This window comes from Leuciscus leuciscus (assembly GCF_965113295.1).
Source record: "Leuciscus leuciscus genome assembly, contig: HAP1_SCAFFOLD_197, whole genome shotgun sequence".
NCBI lineage: Eukaryota > Metazoa > Chordata > Actinopteri > Cypriniformes > Leuciscidae > Leuciscus > Leuciscus leuciscus.
In genome coordinates this window covers 66834-82225 of record NW_028118504.1, presented here as the reverse complement: position 1 = coordinate 82225, position 15392 = coordinate 66834, and the positions used below count along the sequence as shown (strand labels likewise).

The window sequence follows — 15392 nt, the reverse complement described above, 5'->3', positions numbered from 1 at the left end:
TTTTTTAGAGTCACTTATTTGATTTAAAAAAGTCTTTCAAAATGTCAATGACGTCAGAATGCTGACGTCATTAGCAGAATGCTAGCGTGTTATGGGCAACAACAACTCAACCTGTAAGAAATCAAAACGACATAAGTACTCGTTCATTCAACTTTCGACCTAAAACCCATGTTGAACTTGCAAAATCTACAATCACATCTGAGATTTCTCAACGGCAATCGGGTGAAAGAGACAAATTTAGCCGTCTAGCCCCATTGACTCCCATTCATTTTGCACTCATGGCGAGCGCCCCCAGTGGAACTCTGGTGGTACTACAACCAAAATTCGGTACAATAGGGCTTAATAGGGAGTGGACAGGCTCTCCGTAGACGGGCTCTGGTGCTGCTTTAAACTGAGGCCTGACGGTAGTTGGACTGCCAAATGGCCTTGGTCTAAGGAAGCCATCTTTTTATGGAAGACACCAATTAGATGCCATTTTGAAAAATTCTGAGCAGATTTCATTTGAAATTAGTAAGTCATATTTAGACTTACTAGTGGCAGTTGTATTTCTGCATGCTATTTCGCTCTTTGAACACTGAGCGAATAATGAGGTAACAAAAATATTACAATATTGTGCAGGGCCATTATAAACATCCCAAACTGATTTTTGTGTTTTGTTCCAGAATCAAAATTATAGTGGAACACCATTTTTAAGGCACCTCTCCAGATAGTCTTTACATAGTTAATTATGATTTTGGAGACTGTTATTGCCCATTACAGTGGTTTACATTTACAAACTATGAAATTAATAAATCTATTCCTTTCATTGTTGTAACTTATATTCCCTGTATGATACTATAGGTACTATTTGATACTATTTATACTATATGATACTATTTTTTCCTCCAGCAATTACGTGTCATGCATATCCTTCATACAGTAAGTGTACCTTTTTTGCCTTAACATATAAAGCAGATGCGACAAAATGCAGTCCAACTGGGATGGGAGAGGGTGTTCTTGAGGACATGGACCCAGAAGCCACGGCAGACGATATCCATCCAAAGGAAGGATGCCAGTCAGTGGAAGAGTTACTGCAACCTATGTGTGGAAATGGTAATTATTTGTAACTGATTTCTTTTTAATGCCAGTGGCTACAACCCAAATGCGTTTTATTAGATTGAGATTGGTGCACAGACAAATGCTCACAAAACTAACAGAAAAAGAGAGAAAAGCTCACAAATTGTTTAACCATATTTATTTTTCAAAAAGAAAAATGAATATCACATAGGTCTTCGCATGCAGTAGGGATCACACCTACAGCGCAAAGAGACGTCCAAACGGCGCATATTTTAAGTGGTTTCTGGACACCTAAATTACATCCCCTACAGGTTCACAACGTGACACCAGACGACTTCTTTTTTCCAACGTGTACTGAATGTCAAGTATTGATGTCCACATTACTTCTGTATAAAGGCTAATTGTGTCCAGATTTGGTCAATGTCAAATTTAGTATGTTTTTTAATACAATTTGTGAGCATATGTCATGGAATCATTGAGATCTGGTGACTGTGGAGGTTGTTGGAGGACAGTGAACTCATTATGATGTTGAAGAAAGCAGCTGGAGATGATCTGAGCTTTGTGAAATGGTGCATTATCCTGCTGGAAGTAGCCATCAGAAGATGTTCCACTGTGCTCAGAAAGGGATGGACATGGTCAGTAGCAATACTCAGGTAGGCTGTGCTGGTTAAACCATACCACGTTGGGACTAAGGGGCCCAAAGTGGGACAAGAAACCCCCCCACCACCATTCCAGCAGCAGCAGCTGAAGCGTTGATGGGCGGCAGGATGAATCCATGCTTTCATGATGTCTCCAGCAGATTCTGAGCCTACCATCTGAATGTGGAGCTGAAATGGAGACTCATCAGACCAGACAATATTTATTTTCTGCATTTTTAAGACCATTCTCTGGAAACCCTAGAGATGGTTGTGGGTGAAAATCCCAGTAATACTCAGACCAACAACCATGCCACATTCAAAGTCCCTTAAATCCCCTTTCTTCCTCATTCTGATGCTCAGGTTGAACTTCAGAAAGTCTTCTTCACCATGTCTACATGACTACATGTGTTGAGATGCTGCTATGTGATTGGCTGGTTAGATATTTGTGTTCATAAGCAGTAGCACAGCTGTATATAATAAAGTGTCCAGTGAATGTCAATACTAACACTGCTTACTGTATCCAATAGTCATGGGTCATATAAATGCTGACAAATTGGATTACAAATTTTCCATTAAGGTACAAGATATGTATTGAGTTTTTATCATATTGTTTTATGTACTGTAGGTGCACAGCAGATAGCAGAGAACTTCCCTAGAACTTCTTCAGCCACTTATGTCGTCATGATGACTGCAGATGACAGTATGTATTCCACAGCAAATTATACATTATCCTTGCAACCACAAGTCTTATTGTCTATTGCAGAGTCTTCATATGAAAATGTTTAAGTTAAATTATTTTAGGATAACATTTATATGATACAGCACTTTGAGACTTGTTTCACAGAGGTAAAGTGCTTTATGTTGAGCTGGCCAGTTGTAACAGAAATAGCCGCCTTTGAGACATTATTTTAAATATGTTTAATACTTTTGGTTGGTTGATTGATTGATTGATTACAAAATGTACATAAAAAAAACGTATCTTTTGTTTTTCCTTACTTCCTTTTTTCTTGGTAGGTCAAGACACCTGCTGTGTCTGCCACATCCATTTTGGTGACAAGAGAAAGAATGCTACCAAAAAATGGCGTTCATGGTCACAGTGTACAGTGTGTCAGTTCTGGTCACATACTGCATGTGGTTTTAAAAGCAACATGTGCCAACACTGTCAGTGCTGAAACACCTAAAATAAATGTCTTTGTTGTTTTGTTTAAAATGTTTTTTGCATGCCTTTTGTAATCATTACACAGCATGAATTAAAGTTTCACATTATTAAGAAGCATGGTTTTAGTCATTTCTTTACATGTATGTTTGTATACATGTGAACGGGGTGGGGGTGGGATATTTTTGTTTTAGGGCGTGCTGTTTATGTTCAGATGTGTGTGCTCTGTGCAGTGCGTGATTGTTAAACTGTTAAAAATAAAAATAAAGATATTGTTGGAAATAGAAGCATGGTTTACTGTGAATTGGGGAGTTATTTGAGTTCATGTAATGCACACTTACAGAATGTTTATTTTTTATTCTGAGAAATTCCTGGAACATAAATGTTCTCAATCTCCACCACCACAATAACGTTTTTTATTCACAGATATGATGGATATAAATGGTATAAATCGTAATACATATAAAGTCCATGTAGTCTAACAATAAATAATACATCGGTTATCACACTTGGACAGCCCCGCTGTCCAACTGCACTGACACAGGAAGACTCCCGATCCAATCCAAAGACGGTGAAAGAAATCCGACAGGTATCCCATTGGCTGCTCTTAGTGTCAATCTGAGACGTCATGCGGAAGTGGTAATTTATTAAACGTTTTGGCACGAATATCTTAAATAAACCGACATATTTACTTTTTTGCCTCACCACAGTAACTTAGTAAATGGCTGTTCGGCTCCATAATTTGTCTGAAAAATAAAGTAACCATATGTTTTCACGACCCTATCCACCACAGGAAAACCGGAAGACCTAACTTACCAGCCTACACCAAGCGGGAAGGAAGTCGACCGGAAGTTGAAGCCGGCCGCGTGCCACCATCTTGTAGCAGAACTTCACCTGCTGTTAGCATCTCATTGACTCCCATTCATTTTGGCGTCACTTTGACAGCGAATAACTTTACATCTGAGGCGTTTAAAGACTCCATTTGTCCATTATTTATTTCTAAAGAAACACGACAATGTATAAAATGCTCCATTACCTTGTAGCTTACGTTATGGCCCCGTAAAAACAGTTTTTGTAAAAGTAGGCTAACGATTGCGTCATAACCACGCGACTCTCTGTCGCACAGTATAGAGATTACCGTATAGACAGGAGGAGAAGCTCGCGGGCAATCGGGGAGACGTGGAGGCAAAATGACAAAATAATTAATCAGAATACCTAGCAAAAGTTTCTCCTGCTCCTAGCTCATGGACACCTCCTACCCACGCTCTCCGTCTCTGCAAGATTCGGAAGGGAATGATTCAGATTTCTCATGCCACAGCCACTAGAAGACAGACGGGTTGCTTACGTCACATCTACGTCGTCAAGCTCAGTTTGAGTCTGCGCGTCAGGAACGGAAGTCCTAAAAAAATCGCTGAAAATGGGCTTCAATTGAGTTCCAATGAGATGACTCTGTCCATTTCTTATACTGTCTATGGCCTACACCCATGTTAATTTATAAAAGATAATATATCTAAAATAATCCATCATATTCACATTTTACTAACATCTGTCATCTAGAGGCAGTGTAATCACTAGTTCGGCTATATTTGGTCTTTGATTTATGCAATAGATATATCGTTTTGTAACCCTAAAATTGCATCTCGGTCGGACCCCACAAGAACTACAATCATGGCGCTGACATGTTTTCACCCGCATGGCGCGGCCATAAGTATTTGTAGTTTTTACATAATATGATTATTTTGCATCAAACTTGAATTTCCAAATATATAATTAACAACTCATCGGGTGTTTAAAGGGACGCTGAATGCAACTGAGGATTCAGATCTTAAATATCTAATTGCAAAATGGGTGAAATTGTATTTAATCCCTATTTGACAGCGCCCCCAGGTGGTGGATATAACACATGAGATATTACATGACAGTTCAGGTCAAGAGCTCTCTATAACAGTTGGTCCCATGGTTTTAGCCCTTTTTGTTGGTAAATTATAAGCCTTCAAATATGCACTGAGGCCAAGGTTCAAAGCTCATTCTTTCATAGAAGGAGCCCAGTAGAGTCTTCATACTGATATATGTTATTCTCCACATTAAGACCTTTTCAATTATGTATTTGGTTGAGTAAAAGCCAAAGTATTTAATTTTTCTCATTTCATTGACAGATCCATTCAAAGGCTTACTTTGAGAGAGCATTTGCAAACCGAGTATATAGAATTAAGCGTTCAGTTTTTTTTTCTTATATTTTTTGGATATATATTCCAAATTTAGTCACTTTTAGAGTTATAATATTGGTCAGAACACTAGGTCATTCATATAAGCTGGAAAGAAGGCCTGATTGGGGTTGCCACACAGTACAGTGGGTACGGAAAGTATTCAGACCCCTTTAAATATTTCACACTTTGTTTCATTCCATTTGCTAAAATCAAAGAAGTTCATTTTATATCTCATTAATGTACACTCAGCACCCCATCTTGACAGAACCCCTGGCCAAACCCCTTGGATCTGGCCAAACCACACACAGAAGTTGTCCAGGTCACACGTAACAGCATTCTAACAGCATATGACAGAGGATTCAATTCAGAAATGTTGACGTTGTCCATGTGCTTTTTAAAGGCGTGGTGCAAACAATATAGCAGTGGCAGGCCGCCACAGTTGAGTCACTGTAGAGGAAACACTGGAATGCATTTAAATACCAGGTCAGACACACTTAGGGCTGACCACTTTGTATCAGTGAGAGCACATGTTAATACTGGGTCTGAACAGGGCCACTGCAACAGTTTCCTACACCAATGTGCCTTGTTATTACATATCAGTAGACAAGACACTGAATTCTTACTTGAGATTGTAGAACTTTATCAACTCCTTAATGTAGTCCCTTTTCCATTTAGAGACAGTGTCTGGAGATCAGATGAAAATGTTACAGCTACATTTCTTTTTCTTTTATTTTGTCAGGTATTTTTTTGGGTAATTACTGTAGTTACATTTGCTTAAAACAATGGTTAAAACATTCACTTCAGTTGCTTACGTATTGGTTTTGGTTTCTGTTGGGACAGCTCTATCTCTCTTTTCTTCCATCTCTCAATGTGTTGCTCAGAGATCAACACTAAAAAAAAAACAAATAAAAACAAACAAACAAAACAACCGACTGATCAATTCTACATAATACCACTATGTGCAAAATGGTTGTAAATTAAATGGAAAATTATATGATCGTAAATCTTAATCAACACAATTTTTTACTGCTTCTGCTTCTTGTGTGCAATTTACCTGGTGCCTCTCTGATGACAGATGAAATGTCTTCTTCAGCTAGAGTTGATAGTTTCTCTGCTTTGTCCAGTTTTTGCAGGAGGTTCAACGCTGCAAAGAAATACTTGAATTTACTTGCGTAGTACAATTTGTTCAAGCTAAACTCCAGAAAATATTAAATGTGTACAATTTAAACCAACAAGCACAGTGCGTTAAACTACTAGCACTGATTTATGACATCGCCATACTATGGTAAACTAACCAAGGTCAGTAGATTTTCTCCGTCCATAGTGCAGAAGTGCATCAGTCAGCAGGTCAAGCCGGTGAGTCATCTCCTTTGTGACCCTGGCGAATCTTCGGAGGAAAGACCACAGTCTCTCCATTCCTTCCCCATCAGTAAGCCCAAACCCACTAAGCCGTCTGGTGCTGTACTTGATCTGTGATTAAAGCAAAGTCGTAAAATATCACAGAGATTGACACAACCTCTCACATTGTCCGCAACAGCACGGCTGTGAAACAAGTTTAGAAAACGTCAGGAAAATGTTAGATTCAAGATTACTTTCAGGCCTTTCTACTTTATTTAAGCAGTGCAGTGGACAGGAGAATGGAAGCTAAACAAGGAGGGAATGAAGTGATCCACAGATCCTGACATCTGTTTAAATCCAATGGTATTACCTGGCAGGGCAGTTTGTGTCCATAAATGTGAAAAGCCGGCACAGCCAAGGAGATGTTGGGAGGTATACCCTCACCTGATTTCTGTTTGAACACAGTATGGCAGAGCTTTTATTTGTTATTTTAAGATCTTTTAGAAAATATTGAAACTTTACACAGAAGTTTAAAAAAGAACTCACGTTCAAATGTGAGGCAACAACACAGGCAATATCATAGACCACCCGCAAGTGTATGTTCTTCTTTGTGCATCTTTGAAGAAGCTCATCAATGACATACAGGGGATAAGCTAACCTATAACAACACAAAACATGGGAATTCTGATGCTGAGCTCATTTAGTAGTATGTTGTAATATTGCCCATATACATATCACAGGTTAATACACTTCTATTCTACTATTCAGTATGTCATAGACTTGCCGTTCTCCTTGGCTCATGTTTACAAACATCAGTGGGATTTCATGACGACAGGAGGCTCCAAACACTCCTGCAACATCAAGCTTTTTCTCTTTTTTTTGTGATCTCAGCATGTTGCCAGCCTTGAAGTTACTGCAGTCCTGGGATAAGGAAAAATGCAGATGGTTATGGGAAGACTTAGGTGTTTTTCTATTAGTTTAAGTTTGTGATAAAGTATTCTACAACTGTGACTAACCTCGTGAGGCTTGGAATTATCAGGATGTGAAAGCAGATATTCCTGTACATTATTTTCAGCAACAAACATGCGGGTCCCATGTAAGGGCTCAACTAGGCTTGTCCCTGAGCTTTGTTTCCTCACAAGGCCAAAGTTGGCATCCAGAGTTACTATCATATCTCCATCCACCTAGGAAACAATAACTTGAGTAATTCTGGTTTTGTATCTGGTGCAACAAAAAAGATAAAAGATGCACAAGTTCCCTCATTCATACTCATACCAGGCTGGTGAACATATACTGTTACCGTTATATCAAAATGTAACACTTCACATTGATTCAATTTGATCATTTCATGGGAACTGCAATCAAGTAATCTAACATGAACTAAGCTAGGAGAGTAGAACCCACCTTTGGACATGCTGGGCACGTGGTCCCATCATCAAACTGAGGGCAAATATCCACCAAACTCCTTTGTCGGAAGTGGTGATGCCTAAAGTGGGATATGGATTCTCCCACCAGGGCTCTGTAGAGTGCGTTAACCTATGGTATTAACCGCATCAGCAAAAATGTTACTGAAACATCATTAACATTAAAAGCCAAAGTAATACTTTGCATGGTTCATTACCAAATTATAAATATAATTATAAATATATTTCTTATAAAAAATGAAAAATCAGCAATCTTCTTTCATACAACTGTAAGATCCTAGATGTTTTCGTAATGATTTACTCTTCGTTGTGATATATATCTTGATCTGAAATGTTGGCGTCACAGATGGGACTTCAAAATTACCTCTGCAATCTGACTCACCTCTGTAGGAGTCAGATTGTTTCTCCAGCGCAGAGTGTTGCAAAAACCCTCAACAGAAACCTGACACTCCAGTGACAGACAAACAAATAGTTCCAGTAAAGGAATGGAGAAGGCAGTTTGAGGCTTTTCAGCTGTTGCTGGCCAGAGCCCATACCGCAGAAGAGTGCAGGCTTCAGGTTCACACTCGCACATATCTATAGGGATGGTGCAGAGACGTCCTGCAAAAAAAATACATAAAAACATAACCAAGGAATACAATAAAATAGTCTATTGATAATGATAGACAATCTTATTGATAGACGGCAGCATGGCAGTGGCCATTTGCACTCATTGGCCCAGGACAGCTGTGGCTACACAAGTAGCTTACCATCACCAAGTATGAATGAGTGAAAGAATAATGGATTCAACGTAGAGCTCTTTGAGTGTCTTGAAAAGCGCTATATAAATCAAATCCATAATCATTACTATAATGTATATTAACACAGACACTGTGTCACCAGTAACCTGATATGTTATTACTGGAAAATTGCACATCAGAAGTGTGAGAAATTCCTACGAGAACGTCATTGCTCAACATTTCATCAGCCTCTCTTTTCTTTGGTCAAGGAAATTAAACACATGACTTTTAACATTATAAAATGACAAACCTGTGTTGACAATGACTTTTATATCTTTCCTGTACACAGCATGGTTTTCATGGCCCTCGGGTAAATACAGGAATAGCCCCTGGTAGGATGGTTCATAAGAAGAATTCTGAAAGAAAGATAACTTTAACTAATAGTTTTGGAAATGAGTAATTCAAGACAACACAAATTGTAGTATTGTGCTAAAACAAGATTTACAAATATTTTGCTATATGTGTGAGTGAATGCTGTTGTTCATACATTCCATTTATCAGGGACGTGCAATGAATTGTGGTGAGTCCTCCTCAGACAGGCTTCACAAAGGACTGCCGTGGTGCTGCACTCCAAGCACCTATAATCAGCATGCCGTTGGCAGACAGAACACTTGGAAGTTATTGGTGCTGAAGTTTCAAATGAAACTTTGAGCATGTCCTCCTTGACTGTATTCCAGGCATTTAGCTCTCTCTTCTTCGCCTTACTGTACGCAGTCTCGGAAGATGAACTACAGCCTGCTGCTTCATCTTGTTCTGATGGAACAAGTGTGGAGTTCAAAAGGCCTGTTTGTTGGGAGCTGGGCTTGGGGATGTCTTTATGTGTAAGGTAATGAACCTTTACACAACCATTGATATTCCTCCTCAGCACCTGTATCTTGATGTTTCTTAACCGTGTGCCTTTCAATGCTTTTCCCATCTCTGGAAAAAAGGCAATAAAGACACATGCATGACTAATGGATACAACAAAAGCTAGATTTTTGTTCCTTAATGTGCATGATGTATTAAAATATAGGCCTAGATGTCACGAGTTGTGGATGGTGAGGACCTAAATGCAGCAACAAAGTCAGGAGGCAGGCAGGTGGAGGAACCAAGTTTTAATCAAATAAATGTAACAGACTACATGGAAGATACAGGGGGAAGCAACATGGATCTGGCAGGGAAATAAAGAAACCTAGGGGTATATGTACACTGAGCGGCTAACAATGAGATAGAAACCAGGTGTGACAAGGAGCAGGAAGTAACAGGACAGAATGCACAAGGGAATGAACCAACAAAATAAAAAACAGGAAACAAGACTAAGGCAAAACTAACACAAAAGGAACACAACACCAAAAAGCCGGGAGACCATGACATAGATACATAACTAGATAGATAATAAATCAAATAAACTTACCACTGCAATCTTGGAACAGTTTTTCCTAATCTGGGAATCAAAAGTTGTAAAATGAGATGGACAAAGTCAAGTACAGAGAAACATAAGTCAAGTCAAGTCAAGTTTATTTGTATAGCGCTTTTCACAATACAGATTGTATCAAAGCAGTTTCACAGTATTACATTAAAATAATACAACAAAGTTTGTTTCAAGAGGAATTTATTGATTGATAAATTTAAATTAAATATCCCCAAAATATAAGCAGGAAAGCATGTTTATGTTTCAAGTTCAAGGTTAATTGAAGTAATGCATTTTTGTTAGCCTGTTGTTGCTAGCTTACATAAATCAAAATAGAGCTACCACAAACCTGATTTCACTATCACTATATACAGTAGGTAGGCCTATATACGAGCATGATATAGCCTGAATGAAGAGTTTGTATGAAGCAGATACAAAATATATGTACAGTGTAGTCATTACACAGAACGCCTTTAAGGCTAAAAGGTGTAATTTACAGGAAACTCACGGTGTAATAAATCGTTTTTTTCCTCTCATCTGCTAACTTTTTTTAAATCATTAGTTAGCCATGGTGGAAGCTAAATTGTTAGTAAAACTAACAGTTTTGTTTCGATTAAAAAAAACAACGTTTTTGTAGTAAACTGTAATGCTAGCTTGACCGGTAAATAGAGTAAATGCAAATGAAAAAAAAAAAAAATCGATAAAAACAATATCTGGTATTTCGTTTAAACTCTTTTATGTTACCTTGTTATAGCTTTAATATAACAGATGTTTAAAAATGTGTTTTTTTTTTTAGCTCATAAACTAGATAGGAACAGTTGAAAATGTCTTAATTTTCTGTCATTTTACCTGAAAGTCGCTGGAGGTTTGAGGTCTGGCGGCGGACTGTATTCCTGGGGGACTGGATCGAGAGTCTTCCTGTATGATGCTGATCAGCGATGTGAATAGATGATAACAACCTACTGCACCTGCTAGGAGGCACAGTAGGGGCCTACTGGCCCATACGAATGGGCCGATAACCACTGATAATGTCCATTCAATCGGGTGATAAGAGATATTCCTAGATAAAAAAATGAAAAGATAGTATTAACTAAATAATATGAATACTACGAAGTAATAAATAAATATGTAAATTACGTAAGTGGACAAACAAACATAAATAGAATATTTCATATTTTATAGGCTATTTTAGTCTTGAACAAATTTTTTAATAATGCCTACAGCAGAGAAAAATACTTCAGTAACTTAGAACAGGCCTTGGTATACGCTGATAAAGGTTCAAAAATGGAGATGTGACTGAGACTGAACTATAACGGGTTTTCTACAAGAAAACTTTGCTACTCTAAGGTAAGAAAATATAATTTATTTAAAAATATGTAATTAAGGGCTAGCAGCAAGAAATTGTTAATTCATTTATTAAAATAACAAGATAAGGCAAGGCAAAGCAAGCTTATTTATATAGCACATTTCATACACAATGGTAATTCAAAGTGCTTTACATATAAGAAAATATTATAAAAGAAATAAGAATAAATATTACAGTTTAGACAAAAATAAAATACTGTACAAACAGTTGGACGAACAGATAAGCAAGAAGGATGAGCTATAATTAGTAAAAAGTTAATTATAACTATACATGAAGTATGGATTTTTATACAGAAATTTATACAAAAACTTATATTGTAAACTTCTTAGATTAGGAGAGCTGTTGAAAATAGTGAATTCAAAGAGCATTATTAAATGGAATGTTTAAGTTAGCGACAAGATACAATGTTGTGGACCGAAGGAAAAAAGCTGATAGATGTTTTATTAACATCTGAGAAACTAAGAATAATAGATGGAAAATGTATCTAATAAATACATTTAGATAAGAGAGGTCTATACCAATTGAAGAAGTTGTGAAAGAAGGCAAAGCTGTTTTTATGTATATATAGGCTATATATATATATAATTTTTTAATACTATTATACTAATGGCAGAAGGTTTTAAAGGAGTCGAAATACCTACCATTCCAGCCGCTCAAGATAACTAAGGAAACACCCTGGACAGTGAAATTTAGAATTAATAATTTGATTGAGGACTCAATAAAGCAAAAACTGTTTAAAAGCTGTAGAAGTTGTGTTAAACAATTGCCTAGGAAGTCAAGTTTGGGGATTTAACAAGTATATATACATAAGATTATTAATGTTTAACGAGTTTGAGTTTAAGAGTTTTAGGTTTTGTAATTTGAAGTGGTTTACGCATAAAATACATAGCTTAATGGGTTACATTAAAGCATGTTATTGCTAGCAAATGATGAAGCATTACATATTAAAAAAAAAAAAAAAAAATTGATTAAACTAAACAGGAATAAGCTGAAATGTTAGTGCAATTAAAGCAGCCGTGTGAAAGACGTTGAGTTCTAGGAAAAATAACCAACAAATGTGTTGTAGTTTGTGCCGAATGTGTGAATATAAAACCAGCTTTACCCAAGTATTAATAATAATACATTTAGTTTATATAGCACCTTTAAAAGTTGCTTTCTCAAAGCGCTTTACAGGCAAACACAAGAGTGAAAACTACACATTTAAAATACAAATATAAACAAATAAAATGGAAAATCAAGTAAAACCTGAAATATGTTTTAAGAAGAGATTTAAGTCACTAAAGTGTTGCTTCACTGCTGCTGTATTGTCAGTAACTTTACCCTAAGTATCTAGTGCAATTATAACTAGACTAATGAGATAAAAACATTAGGGCATTTGAATATCGATATTGATAAAATATTATATCAATTAATAAAATAAAATAATAATAAAAACATACCTTGCTTCTGAGAAAAAGTTTAGCAGTTCTGTGCAAAAGATATTCCAAGTTGGAATTTCTGACGAGGTCAAAAGATATGCTTCATCTGACAAACAACTACAGTTAGAGAGCCTCAAATGTGGAAACATTGCAGTGAGGAAGAAAAATAAAAGATAAAAATAAAAGCAAAACATTATAATAAAAGGACGATTGATATCTTATGTTGTAACAACTATTAATAGCCAGATAAAAAGTCATAAAAAAGGAAAGAGGTTTCTTAAAAACGTACAATTGTTTGTAAAACTATGTGCACTGAAGACTGAAGATTTGAGTTTGAAGTTAGAGAAAGCAGCATGTTAGGGGGAGTAATGTTTCTCCTGGTACAGCCTAGCACACAGCTCACGGGAGTATCTCAAGGTCACTCAACAGGAGTTTTACCAGACAAACCCAGCAATACATGGAGAAACAGGGTTTGATTTAAACTGTTTTGAAAAACGGGAAAATAGACCGCCAGGTAAACTAACTGATTTAGCTCTAAAGCTTTAAAAAATGTTGGGGGGACTTAACCTCTTATATAGACTAAGCCTTTTTCTGACCCTTTTAGTCCAACCAGACAATTTTAAAGAAAACACAGTGATATGATATTAATACAGCTGATAAGCTAGCTTGACTTAGAGAAAAGTAGAGAAACGGAAACAGAATGTATAATATATAACAGATATTAGACCAAATTTAACACCTTAGTGAGAAATTAATCTTTGAAGTTTTGACTGATAACAAGATGTTCCTAAATGGGGACAGACATTATAATATTACTATTGTATATGTTAAAGGTAATATGTTAAGGATATGCAACACTTATAATGGAGTTATTTAAAAGTCAAATATGGAGGTAAAATACAGTGAATAAGATATTAAAATAATTAGTGGGTTACATATATTAGTTCATGGATTTTTAGGAAGTTCTGGCGTTGCATGAGTGCACTCCCAATGCTGGGTCGCACAAGGAAAGGAATTTGTTGTTAACTTCAATGCCAAACAGATATGTGGATGATCCACTGGTGACCCTATAAAGGGAGAAGCCGGAAGAAACATAGAGAGAGAAAGAGGATGGGTCGTCGGAATGAATTTAGAAAAAATATATAATTATAATGATAAAATAATAATGTACATAACAAAAGTAAATGTATAATTATTACTACGGTGGAAGAGATAGTGACTGCTTTAGACTGACCAAATAGTTTTAGGATATTTAGAACAAAGACAAGGTCTGAATATTGATTAACTGAAATTAGTTCTAATATAAATATTAAGATATGCGGCAGAGTGATCAAAATACAAGAACAGCTGTTAATAGCCTACTCATAAAAGTTGCAGGCAAGATGTGATAAATGAAATTAATATTTTTCATTGTACAGCTATTTAACAAACTGAAAATCAACAAGTACTGCATACAGAGTGACTGTAAGAAATGTCTGAATAAGCTTACTGTAATAAAGGATCCACTGGAGGCAAGTTGAGAGATGAGAACCCATGTGCAGTTTATTATAACTAAAACAAAACATGAAACAAAAACATGGCGTGGCATGAAAACAAAAACCAAAGCAAGAACATGAACTTTGCACAACAGCAGACTACAGGAAACAATACTTGACAAAGACATGAGGCAAACATGAGGGCTTAAATACACAGACTAATGACAAAACAAGGGACACCTGTGAACAATGATCAGACAATTAACCAATGAGAAGACATGGCAGGATCACATGACAAACAGGGAATCACATTACAGACATGGAAACAAGACATGACACAGAAACATGACCAGAACAAACCCAAAACGTGACAGAATCCCCCCCTCTAAGGGCGTCTCCCGACGCCCAACAAAACCAAAACACAATACAAGACCAGGAGGGTGGTGGAGTGGAGGAGGGATGGTGGGCCAGGCCCGTGCAGGGGGACAGGACATGGGACGTGGCATGGCGTGGGCGGACCTGGGCCGTGGCAAGGCGTGGGCGGATCCGGCAGTGCAGGAAACCAGGGCGGATCCGGCAGTGCAGGAAGCCAGGGCGGATCCGGCAGTGCAGGAAGCCAGGGCGGATCCGGCAGTGCAGGAAGCCAGGGCGGATCAGACAGTTCAGGTGGCCAGGGTGGATCAGGCAGTTCAGGTGGCCAGGGTGGACCAGACAGTGCAGGAGGCCAGGGCGGATCAGACAGTTCAGGTGGCCAGGGTGGACCAGACAGTTCAGGTGGCCAGGGTGGACCAGACAGTTCAGGTGGCCAGGGTGGACCAGACAGTTCAGGTGGCCAGGGTGGACCAGACAGTTCAGGTGGCCATGGCGGCGCGGCCTCCATGGTCCTATCAAGGACCCTACTGCCCCCCCCAAAAATTTTCTTGGGGACAGCTATGGGGTTATGGGCTGGAACAGACAACGACTCCAGAACAGAAATGACGTGAAAAGTCTCAGCAGTCGTGACGTGAACAGGATCTGGCTCGGCAGACGTGACGTGAACAGTCTCTGGCTCGGCAGACGTGACGTGAACAGTCTCTGGCCCGGCAGACGTGACGTGAACTTCAAATGTGTGCACCGACCACACACACCATATGGCTGTGGCCATA

At 37.9% G+C, this 15392-nt stretch overlaps 1 protein-coding gene and 1 long non-coding RNA gene across 4 annotated transcripts; one reads left to right on the top strand and one right to left on the bottom strand.

Moving 5' to 3' along the window:
- Positions 1–366: 366 nt before the first annotated feature.
- Positions 367–13141, bottom strand: LOC309491385 (uncharacterized protein). Of its 3 annotated transcripts, none has more exons than XM_082190416.1 (16): positions 12794–13141; positions 10838–11048; positions 9992–10021; positions 9086–9516; positions 8849–8954; positions 8202–8419; positions 7800–7931; positions 7412–7579; positions 7180–7316; positions 6942–7053; positions 6766–6846; positions 6353–6527; positions 6112–6201; positions 5870–5947; positions 5681–5741; positions 367–1077 (listed from the first exon to the last, which is right to left on the bottom strand). In XM_082190416.1, exons 4-16 carry the CDS (start codon positions 9512–9514, stop codon positions 1068–1070), a joined length of 1797 nt encoding a protein of 598 aa, XP_082046542.1. In that variant the 5' UTR covers positions 9515–9516; positions 9992–10021; positions 10838–11048; positions 12794–13141; the 3' UTR covers positions 367–1067. The 3 variants fall into 3 exon arrangements, with proteins under 3 accessions (XP_082046542.1, XP_082046541.1, XP_082046543.1); XM_082190415.1 differs by lacking the exon at positions 367–1077 and adding an exon at positions 2983–5518; XM_082190417.1 differs by lacking the exon at positions 367–1077 and having other exon boundaries at positions 2983–5741.
- On the top strand, positions 1011–2967 carry LOC309491387. Its single transcript, XR_014203093.1, has 3 exons — positions 1011–1092; positions 2320–2394; positions 2709–2967. It is a non-coding gene; the product is annotated as an uncharacterized lncRNA (long non-coding RNA).
- Positions 13142–15392: the final 2251 nt, after the last annotated feature.

What these genes read in the sequence shown, in the direction of transcription:
- LOC309491385 (XM_082190415.1), bottom strand. Translation starts at nt 9,514, where the DNA reads ATGGGAAAAGCATTGAAAGGCACACGGTTAAGAAACATCAAGATACAG. An exon ending in ATAATTCCAAGCCTCACGAG is followed by an intron (nt 7,317 to 7,411) that starts GTTAGTCACAGT and finishes TCCTTATCCCAG; the next exon opens with GACTGCAGTAACTTCAAGGC. An exon ending in GACACAAACTGCCCTGCCAG is followed by an intron (nt 6,528 to 6,765) that starts GTAATACCATTG and finishes CTTTAATCACAG; the next exon opens with ATCAAGTACAGCACCAGACG.